Below are 22,816 nucleotides of genomic sequence, written 5' to 3'. Positions count from 1 at the left end.
ATGTTTATTTGTTTTATTTGCTTTCGACACATTTTGAATTTTTCAAATAGTTTTTGTCTCTTTTTCCTGAGCTTGCACTTTGTAGACGGTCCCTTAGCAGCCGTCTTACAGCTCTGATTAATTCTCATTAGGAAAAAATAAAGAAATAAAAGAATTAAGGTATTTTTTTTCTATTTTTAAGTCTTTGTTTGTGTAAGGAGACACTTGCTGTCATTTTTAAACATTTAATTAAAGAGTTACTGAGCCTTGAAGGAGAGGCTGACATTTTTTCGGGAATCCCACGAGTCACGGGACTCCCACGGGATTTCTGTGGGATACCCGTGGAATGGGAGTCAACCCTAACATTAATCACGGGATCGGGATGGGATCAAATTCTTAGGGGAAGTGGACAGGAACGGCAACCAACCAATAAGAAGAACGACAAAAAAAGTAAAGGAGGAGGAGCCGTTTTATTGTTTTCACCTACAAAAGATGCCGTTTTTATTTACGTTTACATTTTAACATTAACTGACTTCTTCTAGAATTTACTTTATTACTTTATTACTTTATTACATATTTGTGCCTGATTGATTGATTATATGACAAACGACTAAATTAGTCCTGATGTTAATGAATAAAATAGCATCAAGTTTTGCTCTGGAAGCTGGTTTACCGACTCTTCCTGTCTGCAGGAGACTGGAAAAGCTGTGAAATTGATACAAGACTAAAAGATTGTTTGGAATCAGCAGAACTATTAGAAAAATAAACTTAAGACCAAACAGTAAGTTAATATCCAGAGTAAGACTTTGAGGGAGCATCCAGCGCCATGCCCTGTGGTAGGAGATGACTAATGGCTTCTTCACACCCAGCTGCTTCTCAGCTCAAGGAGGAAAATGAAGCAGCTTTTACAGCTGCTGAAGCAATGTAATCTCATTTTTTTGTAGATAACCTGCTTTCATATCCCTAAAGGAGTGAAGATCTACTACATAACGTGTCACAGTCCAGCTCTCCTTTATAATCACAACTTTCCCCGACAGGAACGTGTGTCAGGAGAACAAACAACACAGTGGAGCAGTAATTACACTCAGGGTGGAGCAGCTTCAGCTCACAGGTTCCACTTCCACAGGAGACCTGCTGCTGCAAGGCTTTAGTGAGAGTTGAAATCCACGTGAGCGGTCGGCTATTAGGAAAATACATCCGGTTGAACAAAGGTTTTCTTTGTTTTCTCTGCTAGAACGCACTCAAGAAGGACATTTTTTAGGTTCCTTCAGCTGGGAAAGATGGAGGTGATGTGCCCCCCCCCCATGCTTTCAATGACAACTCCAGAGTTCAGTTATTCATATTTCATCAGAGCTTCCTGTTTGTGTTCCGTTTGAAGGAATAAACCGCAGATGAGATTACAGCATTCCTGATAACATGGGAGGGAAAAGAGAGAATCATTTATAACCTTTGACTGTACATGAGAACTGGACCAAGTGAGTGTGATGTCATCGAGATAAAATGCCTTACATCCAGCTCCAACCAAATGAAGTTGATTTAGTCTCCATTTTGGAACCAGGAATCATCAGTTAGCAGTGATTGGCCCGAGTGAACGTTTCTATGGCGACCACTGTTGGAAGGCCACACCCCTACCACTGAAAAGCTACACAAAATCTGTCAAGCAAATGTTTTGAATGTTCAACGTGAAACCACACTCTTACTGAGCCAAATGATTAGACCGTTCATAACATGAATAACTTGAACTACAAAAAAAAAATCTTGAAAAAGTTAAGATTAGGAAGAACATGCTGAAAGAGTCACATCTTTTTACTTCTCCATAGAAGTTTATGGGATTTAGTTTTTTTTGGAGCCAGTAGGTACTTAATATTTCGAATGTCAGGAGGAGGGGTCACTTAGTCCAGTTCTCATGTACAGTCACTGTTGATCATACATAGGCTATGTCTGAATTTCCACCCTAACTACTAACAAAACTATAAAGAGCGCCTGGATTTGAATAGCAACTCGGACACAATGCTCACTACTTTTCTTTCGTTTTGCTAAACACCGGATATGACGACACCGATTGAAAAGTTACATTTAAACACGTTTTTTGTTTGAAATTGTTTGACCACAATGCATTGTGGTCTATATTTGCTAATCTAGTGAGCATCGATGCACGCTAGTTTTTAGCAGTTTTTTGTAGTGCACTCGATTTTGGAATTGGTACATTCGGAAAGCACAAGAAAATGGCAAATGCACGTCGTAGTGCACTATGTAGTGAGTGGGGGGGAATTCGAACGTAGTTGTACTGTTGTTAGCAACAAGAAATGGGATCAAAATTCCTTTAGAATACAAAACAAGTGGTTGACCCTTCAATAGAAGCTAAATAGCAAATTTGAGAAGTTTATTCCATAATAAATTCATAAAAACTAAATATTTTTCTAGATTTTTCTGTGATATGAAACAATACCATTTCACTTTGAGACCAGGACAAAAACTACCCTCAGAGGGTCAGTTTGACCCACTTTCAGGTTCTTTAGCCTGAAACATTCACATTGGTCCGTCCAAATCAAAGAGCTGTTCCTCAGTATCTTTCTGCAGCTTTTCAAGGCGCCTCAGCCTCATTCAGGCTGGGGTTTTCCAACTATTTCCCAATAAACTGATCCACTTTCGATTTGGACTGGAGTTCATGTTAGAAAAGACATAACTGCCCCCACTCCTTCTAAATGTTTCCACACAGACCGTTTGCCTGAACACGCACAGGTATGTGGGGCTGCTCGTAAATAATCCAGTTCATCAAAGTGATAAAGGCGGCAAAAATTCACATATACTTCCTGAACGTTTAAACCTGCATGTCAAATACACAGAATGGTAACAAATACATATGGAAAAGTCAAATACAATTCAAAACTGTGAAAATATAAACTCCTCTATAATTAAGGGTTTGTTATCTTTGACCACAATATAACCATAAACACCGTTTGTGGTTAATAATCTGATGCCGAATAAATGAAACAGTGTAAAGAGATATTTTGTGAAGGTAAACACTCAGTTTAAACAGATTTTTTCCAAAAACGTAACACTTGATATGATAATAGTTCTTCCAAACACGTGTGTGGCGGTCGACGCCACGCCCGCCTACCTGGTGAAATGTCCTGGAAGAGGGATTTCCATATTGTGTACTGCAACGGCCCCATGTACTTGGATGTAGGGAAGTCTTCATATGTCAGATTGGTCTCGTGTGTTTTTCCTTTCATCCTTGGGGAGAAAAAAGAAAACTGTTTCACATACTTATCCTTTCTTTTGCTACACAAAAAAATGCATCTGGTTTCTCTTCAAATGTTGATTCTGTTTAAACTTTTAGCCAAAGAAATGCGTTTTACTACCTACCGACTGAAAAAGCTCACATTTCTAAGGGGAAACACTGAGAATGAGCAGAGGCGGGTCAACATGTTCACAGGGAGGATGCATTTCCAGGTGCGTGCCGGATTCTATGGGTGTTGTTGCCTCCATGAAAACATCTTGAAGCCTTAAACTCATCACGGATACAGGATTGATAATGAAAGGCATGTGTTTGCAGCCCAGTCAACAAACGCAGCATGCAGCGAGAGTTATTAACCTCTTCCCTGCAGGTAATTTCAAAATAAAAGCAGCTTTTTTACTGTCTAGGCTCATTGGTCTTTCATTTAGTCAAAAATGTAAACAACTAAATAATTTCCTAAAACTGAACATGCTAGAGAATATAATTTTACAATCTGTAACCATAATTCCTGGATTGTCTGACTTAAAACCCATCCATCTGCTTTGAGTTGTGGAACCAGAAATATTTCATAATCTTAGATGACTGCAGGCTTATTTTAGCTCTAAATCCTCATCCGTTTTTACTTAATGGTGCTGATAAAATCTGTACTTTTCTTTAACTTGTGGCGTTTTTTGAGAAGTCAAAAATACTTTTTAGCGTGTTGTGACATAAAACCATTTCAGTGCCAATCGCTCTCAGAAAACACAATCCTTCCAAGAGTTCAATCGCTTTAGGATCCATCTTAGGAGAGGAAACTGACCTCTCGGATGTCACCGCTACGCCCTCCAGGAAGTCGTGGCGGCCGGTCTCGCTGAGGCGCTCCTGCAGGATCTGGATGCCCTCCTTGACGTCGCGCAGCTGCTGACTGTAGCGCTGGATCTTGTGCTCGATGTCGGACAGCTTGCGGGCCGTGTCCATCTCCAGCTCCTCCAGCATGCTCTTCTGGCGCTCTCGCAGGAAGCGATGGAGACGCTCGAAGGCATCGGCGATGGTCGCGCGTAAACTCTTGGCTGAAGACTGGAAATGGGACGCGAAGCATGGACCAATTAGAAAACATTGATTGGTTTTAAAGTCTGTTTAAAATAATTGTGAAGCCGCAGCAGATAAAAAATCCAATTTGAAAAAGAGCGTATTTGTGATGTAGAAAATACGCTGGTCGGGTCACAAGCTCCCTGCTCCGCTCCACAAAACTACATCCATGAACGTCTTTGTTTTCCTCGTCTGAGCTGGAATCTGGATCATAACTGTTCAGCTGGATAGCTACAATATTGCTAGCTATTTCTGTTGCACTGCTAGGGTATGAGGCTAAGCTAGCAGGAGAACATGCAAATAGAGAGCTCTCAGGAACAGGAAAGGGAAGAGGGGATGGGGTTGTCCATCTCTATAGTACCGCACATAACTAAGAGGCAAAGTTCAAATGATTTACTGCTTCTCTGCTGATAGTATTTCAAAGAAAATGACAGTTTTTGACTTAAAAATGTATAGTCATAATTAAAAGAACACTGAGAACGCTTTTAAATATGAATAATTTATAGTTTTTAAAGACCCAGAATTGTATTTCTAATGAGCTGCTGTTGAGCATAAAATACGTCTTTAAAAAAAACAACAAAGGCTTTTGATTTTGGCTAAAAACTTCATAATCATAATTAAAAGATCACTGGGAACGATTTAACAAGAGAAACAAAATATGGTTGGAGAGGGACATTAAAGTAAAAATTATTTGAAAAAATATTGTTTAATGATTCAGTTTCTCCACACTATCAAAAGAGCTTCATGTAATAATGTGCAGTAATGTCAACAGTGCAAAAAGAGGAAAAAGACATTCATCTGAACAACAGGATAATGTGCATGTTGAGAAGTTCAGCTGTTCCTCTCGTCTCTACAAAAGCTTTCCTCAACTTCTGATTAAAAATAATACATAAATTAAATGAAACCCATTTAAAATGCAGATTTTTTTCACAAGTTTTTGACCCAAAACATCACAATCATCCAACTTATTTAGAAGTTTAAAGAAATGAAGACGGACGAGAACCACAGCAGAACAGCTTTAAATTATGTTTTGCTGAAGACCCAGTGAAAATTGTGTTTTTGTTGTCATTGTAGCAATTTTATTAAGATGGAGGACATGCATAAAATAATTTAAAATTCTTTTTTATCTTCTATGGACCGCAGGATCTCAAAACTGTACGGCTGACTCGCTCTGATATTTTTTTCCATGCTATGCTAATGTTAGCTTAGGATTGTGAGGTGCTATAAGCTGGTGGGAGAGTAGACAAAGAGATGCTGGGATTTTAACATTGGGTCACATCCCTCCATCAGTCCTGCCCTCAACCCCCGAGGTGAATTTCTAATTTCTAATGTAAAAATGACACAAGTTTTCTGATTTTTGCTAAAAACTGCATTTTTAGTTTGGATTTCAAGTAGATTCTAATTTTAAAAAATCCTAAACATACGTCTATGTGGTTCAAAGTAATAAAAAGTACTGCCTGCAAAAATATCTGATTGTAAAAATACAAATCAGGAAAAATTAAATTAAATTTCTTCTAATAAAGAGCATACAACTTTAAAAAGAAATGAAAGTGGAGGAAGCATTTGCATCAGCTGTTTGTGAACAAATACTTGCTGTAAGCGTCTCAACACTCCACACACACACAGGTGCACACACACTCTAAAAACTCAGAAATAACATGGACATATGCTGCCTTTCCTTTAAAAACATGCACACATGGGAGGAAAACAAATCCCCACCAGAATAAACAGAACATCTGATCATTCTACTCTCCAAGAACATGAAACCATCCGTGTTCCACTCGGCAGTGACGTAATGACAGATAAATCGATGCATGTTAGAGTTCTTCATCCCAGTGATGTTTGGAGACTAGAGTTCCTCCTCAGCACTGAAGTTCAGGTCGGCCACATTTTAAAGGAAGCTGAACCTAATCTCAGTGTCAGGACGATGAATAGGATCCTTTCAGCTTTTTGAGAAGCACTGCTGTTCAAGAATGTATTGACCCCCTGGACAGTGTGGGGGAAAAAACTTCTTGTAGTTTCTCTAAATCAAAAGAAACTTTGGGCAGACGTTTGACTGTCAGCCACCTGAGAGCCTCACAGTCAAACGCCGCGGTCATTTGGAGGAGCTTTTACTAAATTGATGTCTTACTAACATTTGTAGCAGATGAACAACAGGTAGACAGTCTCAAAAACACTCTCCTGTTGATGAGTTTGAGCAATTTGAACGAGGGAGTAAAGACAAGCGCCCGGGTGAAGGTTTAATCGTCGGATGGATTGAATAGATGCTGCAGCTTCACTGACTTAACGAGGTGCAAAGATTAAAGACCGGCTCAATAAACCTTTTAAGATGTTTGAATTAAGGGAATAAAACACGGCACTGATTAAAATAAACTTGTTTACTGTCAGGAAAACACTGAATTTCATGGTGATGAAAACGTCAGTGTCGTTCACTTGATTTATAGTTCTAATAATTTTTAAAACCAAAAAAATGAAGAAACTATATAAGTATTCTTAACTTTAGATGTGTGATGCCTAAATCTCACATCGGGGGGGAAGAAGTAAACCTGCATTTTAATGAAATAAATGTTTTATTTGGGATGCTATTCATTACCAACTTATGGCTGATAAAAGTTCATTATGGTTTACTGAGAGAATGTGCAGCATAATTGGGTGAATTGGTACATAAAACATTTTTCTGACTAAATTCTTAAAGGTTTTCTGGTTTTAATAGCTAAAAGATGATCTGCAGAATCAAACAAAAAGCTTGATTTTAGTTTAGCTCTGAATGTGGAGCAGCATCTGACGGGCTGGCGGCTCCAGTACCTTGGTCTCGGTGAGTTGTCTCTGCAGAAGCTTCAGGGCTTCGGTGTGTCCCCGCTCGCTGTCCTGCAGCGTGGCCAGCTGCTCCTTCATCTCCCTCTGCAGCACAAACAAGTCACAGATCAGCACGCGTCATTGCACCGCATGCAGTCGAGTTACAGACCAAAGTTGGTTCACAATTGAGGAGTTTTTACTCCTAACCCACAGAGCTTTAAAACTACTAACTCCTTAAAAGTATGAGGCAGCTTTATGAATTTAGGTTGCATCAAGGAAACTGAGAGATTTTCATGTCGGCACAAACAGACAGATCTGAATCGTTTTCAGCTCTAATCTGGGATAAGTGATCCCACCTTTAAAGCTGAAGGAGAAAGGAAACTGCAGGAACACACTGAAACGGTTCCTGATACAGACAGATCCTCGTTCTTTCGCTAACACACAAAAGAAACTTAAAACGTTTCACAATCATCCAATGAGAGAAGAACAGCAAATACAGGATATCTGGGAACAAAGCTCCACACAGATTCTGGTGTGACTTGTGGGTTTTCTGGGCATCACTGATCAAAACCAGAACCAATTTAATTTCTGTTCACAACACAGAAACTTCTACTCCAAAATTATTCTATTTGGCTTTGAAAAATCAATACAAAAGATTTAAAGGGGCAATACTGTGATTTTTTAAAGTCTTTTAGAGTAAATGATATCCATATAAATGAACACTAAAACATTTATTATTTATTAAATACTATGAGTTATTTTTGCAGACTTTTTTTATAGCTGGAAGTAAAACGACTCAATCTCTGAGGCTCCGCCTTTCGCTTCCTGAGGGTGCCACCCACTTCATGACGTCATCCTAGAGCCGGCGTGTCACCCACGAAAAAATGAAGGGAATTTATAAAAATGAAAATGTGATTCCTGCTAGCTCGAGCTGCTAGCTTTGCGGAAAAAGTGTTTGTGTTAGCCTGGGGGCGGAGCTGTCTCACTCTGTGACATCAGCACGTGAAGACCTGCTTGTTTTCGTGGGTATGGGAGGGGCTGGTACTGAGAGCGCAGTTTTTAGAGGATTACTCAGAAATGTGTGAACGGATCAAAATATCGCTTTGGGTTCTTTAAAGTGAGGAATGAACAGTATAATACCCTTAAAAAGATTAAAAAGTAGATATTTCATGGAATGGCCCCTTTAAGCAAAGGTGGAACTTTTGTCAATATAATATTTTTTTAATATACTAGAAATAAAGTCAAAGTGGTTTATTGCCATAAAAAATAATGAATAATTCATTAAGACATTTGATGAATCAATATTGCATTTTCTAGGTACAGTCAGGTCAATAGAGGTTATTTATCCAGCTTCAGATATTTCCTTGATGTAATAAGAAAAAAACAAACAATCTGATAACATGTCTGTTTTTCCAAAAAATAAAAAATAAAAAAGATGACGTTTCTGTTTTGAATGATAATTCATTCAGTGCAGAGTTGTGTAAAAATATATTTTTTCACACATCGGTTTGTTTGAGCTCGTACCACAACGCCGTATGTCACTAATTTGCAATAAACCAACCAAGTTTGTTTATTATAACTGGAAAGGTTTGCAGAAAAATTCAGATTTCTAAAAAATATTTTTTCTGATTCCAGACATTTTTATTTGTTTCCTTTTTTTACTTCAAGTTCTCTTTTAGCCACAAATAGCATCATTCGCTTAAGTGACTATTGCTGCTCTTTAACCTTCTAAACTATTTCAGCAAAATAACCAACCAACTGAAGCAACTGCTGAAAACACTGCCTTGGATTTTGTAGGAGCTGTAATGACAGACAGAACTGATTTCCATGCACAATAAAAAAAACCCTCAGGTTTCAGTGGATGCATTAAAAAATTCCCCTGCTTGACTTGAGCTGCAACATTCAGAGAGGTAAATGTGGGCTGAGGAAATGACGCATTGGTGCTTCACAAGGACAGAAACAGAAAATGATTGTTGGTGCAGAGGGGAAGCGTGACTCCCCATGTTAATGATAGGAGTGCGGCAGGCTCAGCGGGCTCGCTGCTTCATTTCCACACGTTTGTCTGAGCAGGTCAAAGGCAGCTCCCACACAGTGGGAATCAGCCAGCCTGACAAACGTGCTGCTCCTATTCACCGACACCACTGTCTGAACGACCAGGAACAGGCATCTGCAGGGGTTACATCTGCAGGTTTCCCTTTGGGAATTAACGAAGCACCATAGAACTATTGGTTCCTTATAAAAAACGAAAGTTTAAAGCAAAAACAGACCTTAATTTAACATAATTGTGTGCCACAGGTTGGTAATTTATTAGCACAGTTGGGTGAATTAAAGATGGGAAAGGGGACTTCTGTTAGGAACTGAAGTCAAAATCACACTAAAATAATCAATTAACACAAAAACATATTCACAATTAAAAAAGCAAAATATATTAAGAAAAAACACTACATTTCAGAAATCAAACCAAAATCCAATAAATCAAAACACAATTCCAAAAACATAAACGTTTTATGAAAAAAGTATTTGATTTGATTGATTTTTCATAAATCAAAATGATGTTAAAAAACAAACTGTGATGGATTTTTTTGTCAGCTTTTGCAAAAGTACGGTGGCCCTGAAGTACAAATCACACCAACAAATCCCTCAAAAAACACATTTAAGAACACTGCAACAATTAAAAAAGAAAAGCAAATAATTAAAAAAAATTAGAAAATAAAAAGACAATTCCAAAAATAATAATAATAATAATTTGTTTTCCCAAAAGTTTATTTTCTTTTTTTTATCAGAACTGAAAAAAGAAGGTACTGAGTTATTGCTGACTGGATGATGACGTTTTATTTTTGCCGTTTTGAGTTTTATCAGATGTGTGTTCAATGTTCGCATACTAATAAAGTTTTATGACGTATGGAGCATATCTACCATCGCTTCCTGACAAATTACTTTTGGTTAAAACGATAAACGTCATCAACTAATCAGCGATGTCCTATAGTACCTATTTTTTCAAGTTCTAATAAAAAACAAAAGTAATTTCAAGAATTAGAAATAATGTTGAAAAAAATTAAACAAACCTGTGTAGTTTATTATTAAAAATAACAAAAAATAAACCTTAGCTGTCTGTATAAAGGTGCTAAATTACAAACACGATGATAACACAAGATAAGTGAATTCTAGTGTAAGGAAGCAGTCGAGTAAAAGCGCTTTAGCATTGCGTCTCCCTCCTGTCCATCCAACCTCACCTACTAAAAAGTGACATTTCACGTCAAGCAGCAGGAAGTCATAAATGAAAGATTAAAAATGTAAAAGTCATTTCAGCTCCTCATTCCTTTTACTCCTCGTCTCATGTGCTGCCAGTACAAGTGAAAAAAAGACTAAATATTAATCTTTCGGGAGGTGTAAAGCCTTAATATTAGATTCTAGAAATGTTCTATGAACAGAAATATTGAAGAGCTTCATCTAACAGAGAGATTTTCAACCACACAGAAATACGGTCAGAAAAAACAATATATTCTATTGGACGACAAACAGAGAGTAAAACTGTTAAAGCCTTAAATTACAGCGGGATCCTTCGGCCAAGCGTTTATAGCAGGCAGAGTGCAAGCCCAAGCAAAGGCCACTATGACTGCATGCTGTAAGTTACCTTCACAAGGACAGTTTGACATAACCTTCATCGAGCTGTGGGTGTAATTCTGTACAGCAATGGACAACGTGGGTAAGCAGGACTTCAGCCTGCAACAACAGTGGACACTGCAGGCATCAGACTCTCTGCTATAGCCTTTTTCAATTTAGAAACTATTTCTTTAAAAAAAAAAATGCAAAAAATGCAGTTTAAGTGTAGAAATGGGTATCGATAATAATTGTCGATTCACTAGAGCTTAGACCGATTCGACAAGCTAGCTTAATGGTGACTTCACAGCAGCACTTCATAAATACTGCATAACAAGACACAGAAAAGCTTGTACTAAAGCATTTTCAGCTGTGTTCAAATAAATACTCTGACAAATAAACAGTTAGACCCTTTTCTCTATCAGATAACACGACAATCGTAGCTTTACATTTGTCCTTGGCTCATTGGTTGCTACATTCCTACTCTGTTTACATCTTGTGACCACCAGTTAGATGACCTTTTGGTCCAGTTGTTCCACTCCGAGCATGGAGGATATTAACCCTCATGCTCTCTTAAGGGGTCCAGATGACCCCCATCCCATGAAAAAGGTGGACAGGATTTTATGTCAGCCACGGACACCAGTGAAGATTATAAATCCTTGAAAAAAAAAAAGTTTAGCGCGCTGTTTTGTGGGGTCCAGATGACCCCACTTTTACTGTAAACATGCCTAGGAGAGCACAAGAGTTACGACTGAGGAAACTCAAATCAAACTGGAGCTCAGTCTGATTGGAAATGAACCAAAACTACCTCGAAAGACGGGTGTGAGGGCGGTTCCTGGTCCCGGACCAGTGTCCGCTCGGGTGCATTCAGACTGAAAATTTGTTCCGGATTATCAGGGTAGTAAACAAACTCTGGTTCACTTTAAGCGAACCAAACGTGTCCAGTCTGAATACACCTTGCAGTCCGTTTTTCATCCACAAACAATACGATTGGACACTTGTGTTTCAGAGTGAATTCCACAGCTCACTTCAACTGGAAACAAATATTTCAGCTAAGCTGATAATGAGTTCTTTCCGTAGTATTCTGATTAACATGCCTGGAAAAAGACCTGTTATCAGATTAGTATTAAATTCAAAATGAAAATCATTCCGCGTTTCAGAACGGAGGATAAAAATAAATTTAAAAACACTTGTCCAAAAGTATATTAAGTAAAACTTGCAGCTCTTTTTATTATTTTACATAAAATACAGATGTTAGCTGTAAGAAAAGAATAAACAGCATGTGCATGGTTTTCCCATCAGCCACCTTGTGCACGTTCAGATCAGCACAGTTCAAGTGCCCTTTCACCAAACAAAGTGCAGGCTGAAAAACAGCGACACAAACTGCAGCCGCGGCGATAAGAGCAGCTGTTAACACGTAAACAACAAATCCTGATGTCGCCGCCGCAGATATTCTGTGTGGCGGATGAGCAGCGTCTTCTGGAGGGGCTATTTTTAAAACGTCCTGTCGTCACCGCTCTCAGAGACGGAGCAGAAGTAAAAATACGAATATGAACGGTCTGTGAAAGACATGAAACTGTGGCATGGGTGCAAAGTTAAAAAAGTTATAAGATATAAAATTATTTGTAAAGAAATTTACAGATGGATTAAAAAATGCACTCACTTCATTTAATGAAAAACTCTTGTTCTTAGAGGAGTTTTATGGCTGTTAAGACAAAATATGATCTTATGATTAGGGGTGTAACGGATAACAAAACTGACAGTTGGGATCATTTTTGGGATCAGTAAAAAGGAAAAAAAAAACTGGAAAAAACAAGAAGATAAAAGTCTTTACTTTTTTGAAAAGCTTTAAAACAAGTATAAAGTACTTCATTTACATGTCTGGAGACCAAATCTACAAAAACTGAGACAAAAGAATGCTGAAGATGCAGTTTTTCCCTTGGCCCCCACCTCCAATGTTCAAATTAAACCTTAAATAAAAAAAGTTCCAATTAAACTTTCATTATGTTTTGCTATAAATTGTAGTACTGAAACCAACTGTGGGAACATTTAAATATTTCAAATAATAATTAAATTTTGATCCTTTTGGCTTGCCGTACTGCCTTCCCCTGCCGGCATGTCGCTGTTGCAGGAGCAGCGGCAGCAGGATAGCTTCCGTCCATCACTGGGAGATCTGAACCCAGACAGGGAGACGTACACCAATGTTTTTTTTCGGTTCTTAAAAATACGTAAAAACTGTTTTAAAAGGTGGTAGCGGTAATAAAAAAAAGTCAGGAAATAGAAATGGAGGTAACATTACTGATTAACATGTTGAATTTATTTTGAAAACCAAGCTTATGTGGCTGAAAAAACAAAATTCACCAGATATTTACCAAAAAAAAAAGATGAATAGGTTTACAGTTCTTCCTCATGCATGCGATGGTTTCTGCTTTTCAACACACATCACTGGACATCATCCAGCAAAAACTTCCTGCAAATGACTATGAATTTATAACAAATGTCATAGAAAAAAACAGTTTTTTTTCTCCGTTTTTAACGAGTGAATATTTTCATATTGTTACATCATAACAGGAACCCCATGCAGGACATTTTCCAATTAGCTGAAAGTGTTGCATTCACCGCGTTGTTCAGTAGGTGAGCTGAGCTAACCCTTAACATTAATTAATTGCTTGGCAGAGTGGAAACAATGCCGCATGAAATGTGTTTTTGTGGTCTGCTTGTCACTTTCACGAACCAGACTTAATTAGAAAATACATTTGTGAACAACAACAAAAAATGCTATTTTAAAGAGAACACCAATTTAAAGACGTGACCATAACGTGAAGATCTACCAACATCTATGTCAAAATCTAACATAAAATACATTTTTTATGTTTAATTAATTGTAAATAAATGGTTCTGTACGAGTGAGATTATCAATATGTATCTATATGTCAAATAAAGATGACAAACTTTGATTTTTTTCGTTATGATTTAACCTTGTCACAAATGCAAGGAACAAAACGGTCGGAGCGGAGATGAAAGCGGCGTGCTCATAAAAGTTTCAGCTGGGAGCGCCAGAACAGTCTGGAGCTAAATGGAGGAGCCCGGATCCAAACGATGCAGACGTTTCTGTTCCAGCAGACTTCCCGTTTCCGGATATTAAAAATTAGCAGCGTGCCAAAGCAGAGCTTTTCTAGCAGCTGTCAATGGTTGGCTCGGCCAAAAACATTAGCACCGTGTGTGCAAAGAAAGATGAAAGGAGCAGTTAAACTTGTGACACTACAGCGGGTCTGATCCCAAATTGGCCTCAGTGTGTTTTTTACGTAAAACGTAGGGAAAGCGGAGAGTTTAATTGAAGCCCTTTTGCTTCCTGAATGTAGGACACTTGGTGTAAATGATGAATGCTCAGAGGCAGCTGCTCCACTTTCAAACGAGGAAGGGCGCATAATGTGCAAATATGTTTCCACATTTGAGAACAGCTGACAAAAACACACAACCCCACCCCGACTTTTTCTATATATTTAGCCAGAAGATGAAAAAGATTTATGGGGTCTGGATGGCTGGCGGAGGTCTACGGCGAGTAGAAGCAGGTGTGGAGAATTCCCAAACTGTCAGAGAATGAATTCAGGAATACAAGGAGATCTCAAAGTCATCAATGTTTGGTTTGATAATCCACACAAAGCAGAGGAAGCTATTAGGAGTAACAGGAGGACCGATGCTGGAACGAGAGCAGCTCTAAGAGGGCTATAAGAGCTGCTTGTATGGACCACTCAGAGCTTCACCTTCAGGCTTTTACAGCTCACCCTCTCCTGTCCACTTCCCACAAACATATGCAATTTAAAAGGTCAAAGATGTGGACATTTTTCACAGCTGAAATGGACAATCTGACAGCCAGGGATTTTTTTTTCTTAATTTTCATGAAATTCATATGAAATTTTGGAATAATTTTCACCGCTGAAGCTTTAGGCGTTCTCTGAAGAGCGGCATCAGTCAGGCCTGTCAAGAGCCGCGCTGTGATCTGGGAGAGGATGATTCATCATGCCAACTGGCAGCTGATGGAAAAACAAGAAAGGCAACAAATTACTGTTTCAAGGCTCTGGTGATAAAACAAACCCGGTTTCCTAAACCATTGATTATCACTATAGTGACTTATTTCATTAGGAAGCTGGTTGAGGAAATACGTGAACTTTTGCACAGTTTCTTTTTTTTTTTTTTACTTTTTATCAAAAAACCGTGAGCAGCGACATATAGGTAGTGTCTGCGTCACCTTCGTTTGACCTGCCCTCACTTGTTGAGAGGCTGCTTCCCTTTCTGCCCCTGCCACCCTGTTCAGAGGTGCACATGACAAATTAATAAAAAAAAAGAAAAAAATACTGGAAGGTTTAATGTTGGTTTCATCTCCATAGCAACCATTTTATTTTTTGGTCCCCTGGGGGTGACGAACAAGTCTATGCAATTTTTAGAAGAATTTGCCAAGTAAATATTTTCCATTTCCCTGGAAACTGTATGTGTTTTTTAAACCACCATTTGTATTCCTAATAAGGTCAAATTCATTCATCCATTTTCATTTTCTACACCCGTTTTGTCCCTTTTGATGGGGGCGCCGGAGCGTAACCCGGCCACTAGTGGGCGAAGGCAGGATACACCCTGGACAGGTCGCCAGACCTAGTGAGAATTTAGAACAGGGGTTTCAAAGTCAATCGTAAGGGGCCAAAATCCAAAACACACATTAGGTTGCAGGCATAACAGTATAAACATTTATTGAACACACTAAAACGAATTTTTTTAAACTTAAAAACTGTAGCTTTTTAACATAATTATGAGCTAGATATATAGCATTACCTGTGATAATGCTAGTGTGGATGCTGTAAGCTGAATTTGGCCGCTGAGATGCTAGTGCTGATAGCTGAAGATGCTGAAATTGATAGCTGAAAACGCTGAAGCTGATATGCAGCTAAAATATTAGCTAAATTCCAAATTAGCCTAAAAACAAACAAACAAAAATAACTTAGGTTAGCCAAAACAGCTAGCTTGTAGCCTAAAAAAATTAGCTAAACTTCAAAATGGCCTAAAAACTGAAAAAGAAAAAAACAAATTAGCCAAAACAGCTAGCAAGTAAATATTTGCCTGACTCCAAAATAGCCTAAACTTTAAAGAAGCCTGAATTAGTCAAACCAGCTGGCAAGTCGCTGAAAAATAGCTAAACCGAAAATATCCTAAAAAAATGAAAAAAGCCAAATTAGCTAAAAACAGCTAGTGTGTAGGTGAAATATTAAGCTAAACTCCAAAACAGCCTGAAAAATATTTGTAAATACCAAAATAGTCCAAAAAGCTCGTAGAACGTCATTTTTAAAAAACTACAAGTTTTTAAAATAATTATGAATAATACAAAGGGAGGAATATTATTCCAGAATAAATCAACTTAAACTTTAAATGACTTTTCAATGTTTTACCCTCCCAAAAATATATGTTATCAGAATTATACAAGTCAAAAATAAGTGCAAGATAGACTTCTGCTGCAGGCCATAACATCGGGCCATTAATAACAAGAAAATAAAATGATCTGGAGGACCCACCAAGTCGTGGCTGTGGAAGCCGCAGAGTTGTTGATTTAGTTTTAACAAGACAGCAAAAAAAAAAAAAAAAAGCACAAAGAGACACTGCAGTTTGCCAGAAATTGATTATTTACTTCTTGGTTGATTGTATACATTTTAAACAACATCTTCTTCGTATTTGTGGTTTTCAAATGATACTGCAGTTGCTCAATTGATTTTTGATACACATCAGGTTTTTACATCCCTAACCGATTCTTTGTGTTATGTTGTGTCATGTGTTACTCCTACAGCCCTACAATTAATTTATGAAATGTAATTTTAGGCGGTGGGAGGAAGATGAAGACTCAGGATAAAACCGAATGCTGAGCGATTGTAGCTGGATGGCTCAGTTGGCTGGTTGTAGGACTGGCATGCAGGAAACCAGGATTCACTCTGCAGGTTTTACCCAATAACCAAGTTTAGGCAAGACTTTACGGTCCTGCCAAAAGTATGCCAAGTCTGGGTGTCCTGGTGGCGGTCCCCAGCACAGATATAATGCAGGATTTGTCAGGAGAGTTTATCTGCCATAAAACTCTCTGCCAAAGCACCTGTACGAATCAGTGAAAGCTGATTTAATGTGACGACCTTTATTGGGATGAACAACAACCTTTTGAGAAGGGAAAAAGCACGCTCCTGGGCTAATTTAGGATAAAACTTGTAAAAACCACAGTCTTATAGGATTTACTTTAGTATTTACTCTTCTAACAGTAAAAACTGAACTTCTTTTCCTCGTTTTATTCAAGGCAGAGACTGCTGCACAGAAAATAAATAAATAAATAAAAGCCAGCCGTGTGTGATGCTTTCTGTCTGTTTATGTCAGAGGATTATGTTCTCAGAGATATGATCTGTTATGGACTATGTTAGATGTAGAGTCCTGCAGTGCACGCTGAGGTTGATTGCTGCCTCTGGAATTGGTGCCTGCAGAAGTAATCCACCAAGATCCATTAGAGATTGAGCTCAGCAGGAAGGACTACTAATTCTTGGCAAGACTCAAAAAAAAAATGTATGTTTTCCTATTTCATGCTCTGAAGCAAACATGAATCTCTCTCAAAGCCAGAATGTTGAGACAAAATATTATGTGTGATTTGGAGTCCCGGGTCTTCGCCATCTCCACTGGAGACCGCATGATCTGGCAACGCCACGCAATAATGTGTCCAACTGAATACTTATCAGAGAGCAGCCTGTCATCTCTTTTGCTTTTCAATGCCCACAACAAACAACAACAGTGGCATTTATGCAAACAAAGCACTCTAACACCTGTTAGACTGGCACATCCATTTCAATAATTACAGATATAATAAAAGCTTCCGTTATTTTCTGAAATGTAATGAAGGAAAAAAAAGTGTGAACAAGATTAAGCACACAGTCGATCTGCCGTTCATCACTAATTCTCTTTTAGCTTCCACTGAATGTCTCCTTATCCTCAACCCATCCTTGTAATGAGGACTTTTACAGGGCGCTTAATTTAAAACTTTTATATCAGTCTAAATATTTCACAATTTCATCTAGAAATTTTCCACCTTCAAACTGTTTCATCTTGCAGAGATTTAACTGATTGATCCGTCTCCACAACACTAAGTTAATGCCTTTATATTATTTTTGTTTAGATTTACTTTAGACTAAAGGCAAATACAGAAAAAAATAAATTCTCCTTTATTAACAGTGAAAAAAGTCTACTATAATAATATCTATGCAACATTTGGAATCACTAATCCCTCTGTGACGACTCATCCTGCAGTTAAATATAGACTCTCTCCTTCAGAACTTCCTCTACTTTTAGAGGGGAAAATATTAAAAATGTTTCGTTCACTTGACCGATAATCCCAGACGTCACCCACTATGAATATGTGAACCTCAAAAGCAAAGGAGCAGAAATATTGATCACAACTAAACAAACAAAAAAAGAGTAAATGGGTAGAAAAAAGTGAAGTAAAAAATGTCTTATTTATTCCACTGAGCTACAAATTATAAAATCCACTCCTAACTTTACACAAATATGAGCTTTAATAAAGCATGAATATAAAATACAGAAATATACAGTACGTTAAAAATGTGTACCTAGACTGTAAATGTACTTTACAGTTTGGTACAACTTTTTTTAATGTCTAAGGACAGGGATAACCAGTTTTATTTGGTCTGTTTAGCTTAGCAATTAGCTATTGTTCATATTTTATGACTGACCTTCTGCTTCTGTTAAATTATGGGGATGAAGCCCAATGAGGAAATTCTTTTGTGATATCGTACTATATAAATAAAATGGAATTGAAGTTAGTGGAAATTTGCTCCGCTCTGAAACCGGCCTCCAGTGGTCATTTGAGGAACTGCCACATTTGACACTTACTGGTTGCCTTCAAATTAAACCCTCATTTCATTTCAACTTTATTTATAGAGCACTTTTCCTCTTGCAGAACATCAAAGTGCGTTAGTGAGTAAGAAGTAAGTAAATCTTTATTTATATAAAGAGAGAGTGACTCAAAAAGTGGTTTTGACGTTAAAATCTGAGAAACACAAAAATGTGACAAGGTGCCTAAAGCAGGTAAAACAAATAAAACATACAGTAAAAAAGTGAACCCAAGTAAAAGTCATCTGAAAGCTCTTCTAAATAAAAACGTCTTAACTTGAGATTTAAAACACTCGACTAAGTCAATCTGGCGCAGAAACGATAATTAAATGACATTAAAAATGATAGTACTTATAATATTTTTTTTTTTAACTCCACCAGACATTATACAAAAACAAAAAGAAACAGTCCTTGAAATCAATAAAAAAGCAACATAAGGAAGTATAAGCTTATTTAAAAGCTATGCCTCTTTGTGGATCCATGTTGTGACCCTGAGGAACACCAGCACCTGCTGAGTTTAAGGCCCTGGGAGGGACATAAACTAACAACTAATCTGATATATATTTAAAAAAAGAACAGTATGTGTGGAGGTTGGTTTTAAATGGAATCCCTTTTTTGGTAGATAACACCTTAAATGTTAATGTCCCATCAACATTTTCCTGACTAAAGCTGCGTTTTAGAGCTCCTTTTCCTCAGCTGCACCCAACTGTTTTGACAAAGCCGTAACACGGCACGAAATATGAATGCTGGCTAAATAAACAACACTGGAAGCAGATGCTGAAGCAAGAAGCTCCTGTTAATGGGCTGTCAAGATGAATAAGGAAGCCACCGCAAGGACAAGCCGACTGCTCCCCCTGATTAGAATAAACCTAAGTGCATTATGCTAAATAGGCATAATACTCTAAATATTATGATGTGTGAAAGACGGTTGAGGATAAATGGTGTTGAGGCATTAGCATGAGTTTATCACAGTTAACAGCCAAACAAGAGGGTAGAGGAGAGTTGAAATACAAGAGTTTAGAAATGTGTTTAGTAAGACAATGAAAATTTTCTTTTTTTTTTTTTTNNNAGAAATGGTTAGTTAAAAGTCAGTTCACTCACAGAACCACAGACTCCTTACATTAATTTAAAAGAGAATTACAGGTGGTTACGACAGGAATAAGGACTAAACATTTGAGGGTCAGGCGTGCCTCTGACTCCAAGTTGTAAAACTTCTATTACCAGCAGGTCGACAGAAATCATGTTCAGTAAATCACAGGAACCCTGAATTACAAGAGATTAAATCCCCGTCCAGCCCAGACCCCCTCAGAACAATGGCCTGTAATCTGTTTTAATGCCAGAACTAATTAACCCAGAATCTCATTGAGGTAACAGGTTCACATCCACCAATCAGCAAAATCGTAAATAAATTCAACATGAGAGAATGTTGGGATTATTTTTTACCATTTAGTCCCAGATGAAAGCAATCTTCAATAAACTATACAGGATTAATATTTCATAATCTTAAAGAGAGAAAAACATGAATAAAATGCTCTCCCATTTATCCACTTTCATGTCATTTTTTTGCAAAAATGTCATTGATGAACCGTCTGCTGTGGGCTGTTATTGCCCACATATTAGGGAGGTGACCTTCACTTAAAGCCTAACAGACAAACACTTCATTCACAGATCAGTACGTCTCCAAATGTTCGCTGGTCTGGGTTCTTCTGACACCCAGGAGGCCCAATCTGAACAGTAATCCAGGAAATTGGAGGTTAATGAGCTAAAAGAGTGGACAACCTACTGGGAATAATGATTTTGTGAACTTTCACATAAGGACTGGATTTCAAACAATAATAATAAAATGCATTAGAAAGTCATAAAATCTGTGGAATCTTACAGAAAAAGTGAATTTCTGGCATTTTTACAAGTAAAAATTAGGTTTTCCAACTCTTCTACTTCTAAAAAACAATAAAAAAATTAATCTTATTGGTAAAAGCTCCATCTTGTGTTGATGTTGTTTTAAATAATTGTCTCAAAATTTGGGAAACTTTTTAATTGTGTATCTTATACCCTGTTTTTAACATTCACTTTAAACCGAATAAGTTAACATACTTAGTAAGAATTATCAACATTTAAAGGGAAAACATTGCCTATATAATAAACTGCTTACAAGCTTATTAAATCCATTAACTACCTTTGTCAAGACTATATTCAGTGTTTTGCAGCACATAATCTAAAGTGTTGCCCAAAATTTAAACCGAAAAAATCATGTGTCTCTCATATTGTTCAGGGGCCAGGCCAAATGTGGGGGTGGGCCGGTTCCGGCCCGCGGGCCGTAGTTTGTGGCCCCCTGACCAAGAGTAATGAGCAAAACTGCTCTTGTTCAAACAGTATTTTTTTATTTGCTACTGATTCACAACGATTTAAATTAAATATACTTGCAAATGCAATTTGAAGCTTCAATTTTCATAATATATGTCACTCCATCATCATTAAAATACCACAGAAACATGTTAAAAACACAATTTTCATCAGAGTGGGTCTTTAAAAAGCCTTCTCTGGCATGATGCAGCCTTCCACTGACACTGAATCTTCTCGTCTCAACACAAAGTAAACTGCAGAAATAGATTTCTCATTGAAGACGATTTACACAAAGATTTCCTATGAAAAAAAGATCAACAGACTCTGTGTGATGGATGCTGCAACAGATCACTTCTCCTCCTCAGTGCAACAGTTTCTCTGCTCTTCTCCTAACGTGCAATCCAGATTTGTCTTGCTTCAGTCATCGTCAGCGTTGGCCGTAAGAAGTCAAGGATGAGCCAGCTCTGACTGAGAGCGAATAACATGCCTCTTTCATTGGAAAGCGACTAATCTGCCTATTTCAATGATTCGATTTCGGCATGAAGGAAGCCTCTCTGCCACATCGTTATGACAGACTGCCAGGCCGGACAGACTCATTTGTTTGGGACAGGGTGACTGTTGGCCCGATGGAGCGTCAGAAAGAGCTGCTCACCAAAACAAGCCGTATGTGGCAATCTAGCAGGAGCCACACATTTCTGGAGGACGGGGATTACAGAAAAGGAGAGGAGAAAGAAATTGAGCTGCTGGAATAAAGAAGGCGCCACAGGAGAGATGGCAGCCGTGGGTGCCCTTGAAATCGCTTGACTCATTACTGCAGCAACACAGCCGTGCACGTGCTGGCTGGCTCCGAAAGAGCCCTCGGTCAGGCGCTGACAGCAGGGACGTGGAAGACAGCATGTTTGAAGCACTTCAAAGGTTGATATCCTCATAAATTAAACTAGGGTAGATAAGAAAAAAGGTTACACCATCAATGAATAATAACCAACTATATGATGCTTGTTACTGGAATGGCTTGCAGGTGGGAGATAGACTGACAGGTCTGTGACCGCGCACAACAAAAGAATTTAATTAGTCTGCGGCAAAAACCCTGTCTAATTAGAACCAGTAAAACTGCAGATATTCTTTAGTATTCTCCAAGCAGCTGTAGAATATGTAGAGAAAATCCCCAAATATCCAACGATAAGCAAAGGCTGAAGCCCGTCCACTCCTCTATCTGTTCCTACACCGCTGACAAGTAGAGCGGAAACGCGTCCCTTGGGCAAGCTGACAGCAGGACAAGTGTCTAGCCGTGCAACAACCGGATGACTGTCCCCAAACCCACTGACAGAAAATCTTCATGCGATGTGCAAACCAGTGCAGCTTCATCGGTCAACAATTAGAGGTGAAGCAGTGCTGCTGAGCTTTGTTGAAGGGCCGGGTACCCACTGACACAGATTTTCTTTTTAAAAGGAAGAAAAAATGTTAACATGATATGACAACTACAACAGACCTTTTTTTAGGTAGAAAAATAAACAATACAGTTGGAGGTATATCCTTCAACCACCAAGCCCCTGTCTTAAAGAATAAGCTCCCATCTCATGTAAGAGAAACTGATGCAGTTTACATTCAAAGTTGAGCTTTGTCTTTGGACAGGCCTATTGCTAGGTTAGCTAGTAATATTCTCTGATTATCAGAGAATAGAGAATATTTAATATTGTGTAATAATATTCAGAGAATATTTAATTTATTGCTCCCATCTGTCTGACCCCGCCTCTGACGCCATCTCGCATCTCAGAGTGGGAGAGATTCCCGGTGGATCGTCTGTGCTCCTGTTCTTGGCCGTGGACCACGTCTCCGGCTCGTCTTGGCTGTGGACCTCACCCGACCTGTCCC

At 38.3% G+C, this 22,816-nt stretch overlaps 1 protein-coding gene and 1 long non-coding RNA gene across 3 annotated transcripts in view; one reads left to right on the top strand and one right to left on the bottom strand.

Annotated features, from left to right (window-relative positions):
- The window catches only part of trim62.1 (tripartite motif containing 62, tandem duplicate 1), a 41,237-nt gene that overhangs the window by 5,278 nt on the left and 13,143 nt on the right, over positions 1–22,816 (bottom strand). For both annotated transcript variants that reach the window (XM_024270872.2, XM_036212018.1), the window contains exons 3-5: positions 7,094–7,189; positions 4,020–4,276; positions 3,101–3,216 (exon numbers count right to left, since the gene is read on the bottom strand). In XM_024270872.2, the coding sequence (XP_024126640.1) occupies positions 3,101–3,216; positions 4,020–4,276; positions 7,094–7,189 (469 nt within the window). The remainder of the gene's footprint in view (positions 1–3,100; positions 3,217–4,019; positions 4,277–7,093; positions 7,190–22,816) is intronic.
- On the top strand, positions 592–1,337 carry LOC118598785. Its single transcript, XR_004947920.1, has 3 exons — positions 592–903; positions 1,017–1,129; positions 1,214–1,337. It is a non-coding gene; the product is annotated as an uncharacterized LOC118598785 (long non-coding RNA).

This window comes from Oryzias melastigma, linkage group LG5, assembly GCF_002922805.2.
Source record: "Oryzias melastigma strain HK-1 linkage group LG5, ASM292280v2, whole genome shotgun sequence".
Classification (NCBI taxonomy): Eukaryota; Metazoa; Chordata; class Actinopteri; order Beloniformes; family Adrianichthyidae; genus Oryzias; species Oryzias melastigma.
Note: the sequence above shows the minus strand (reverse complement) of the source record. Positions and strands in the feature narration are given on the sequence as shown.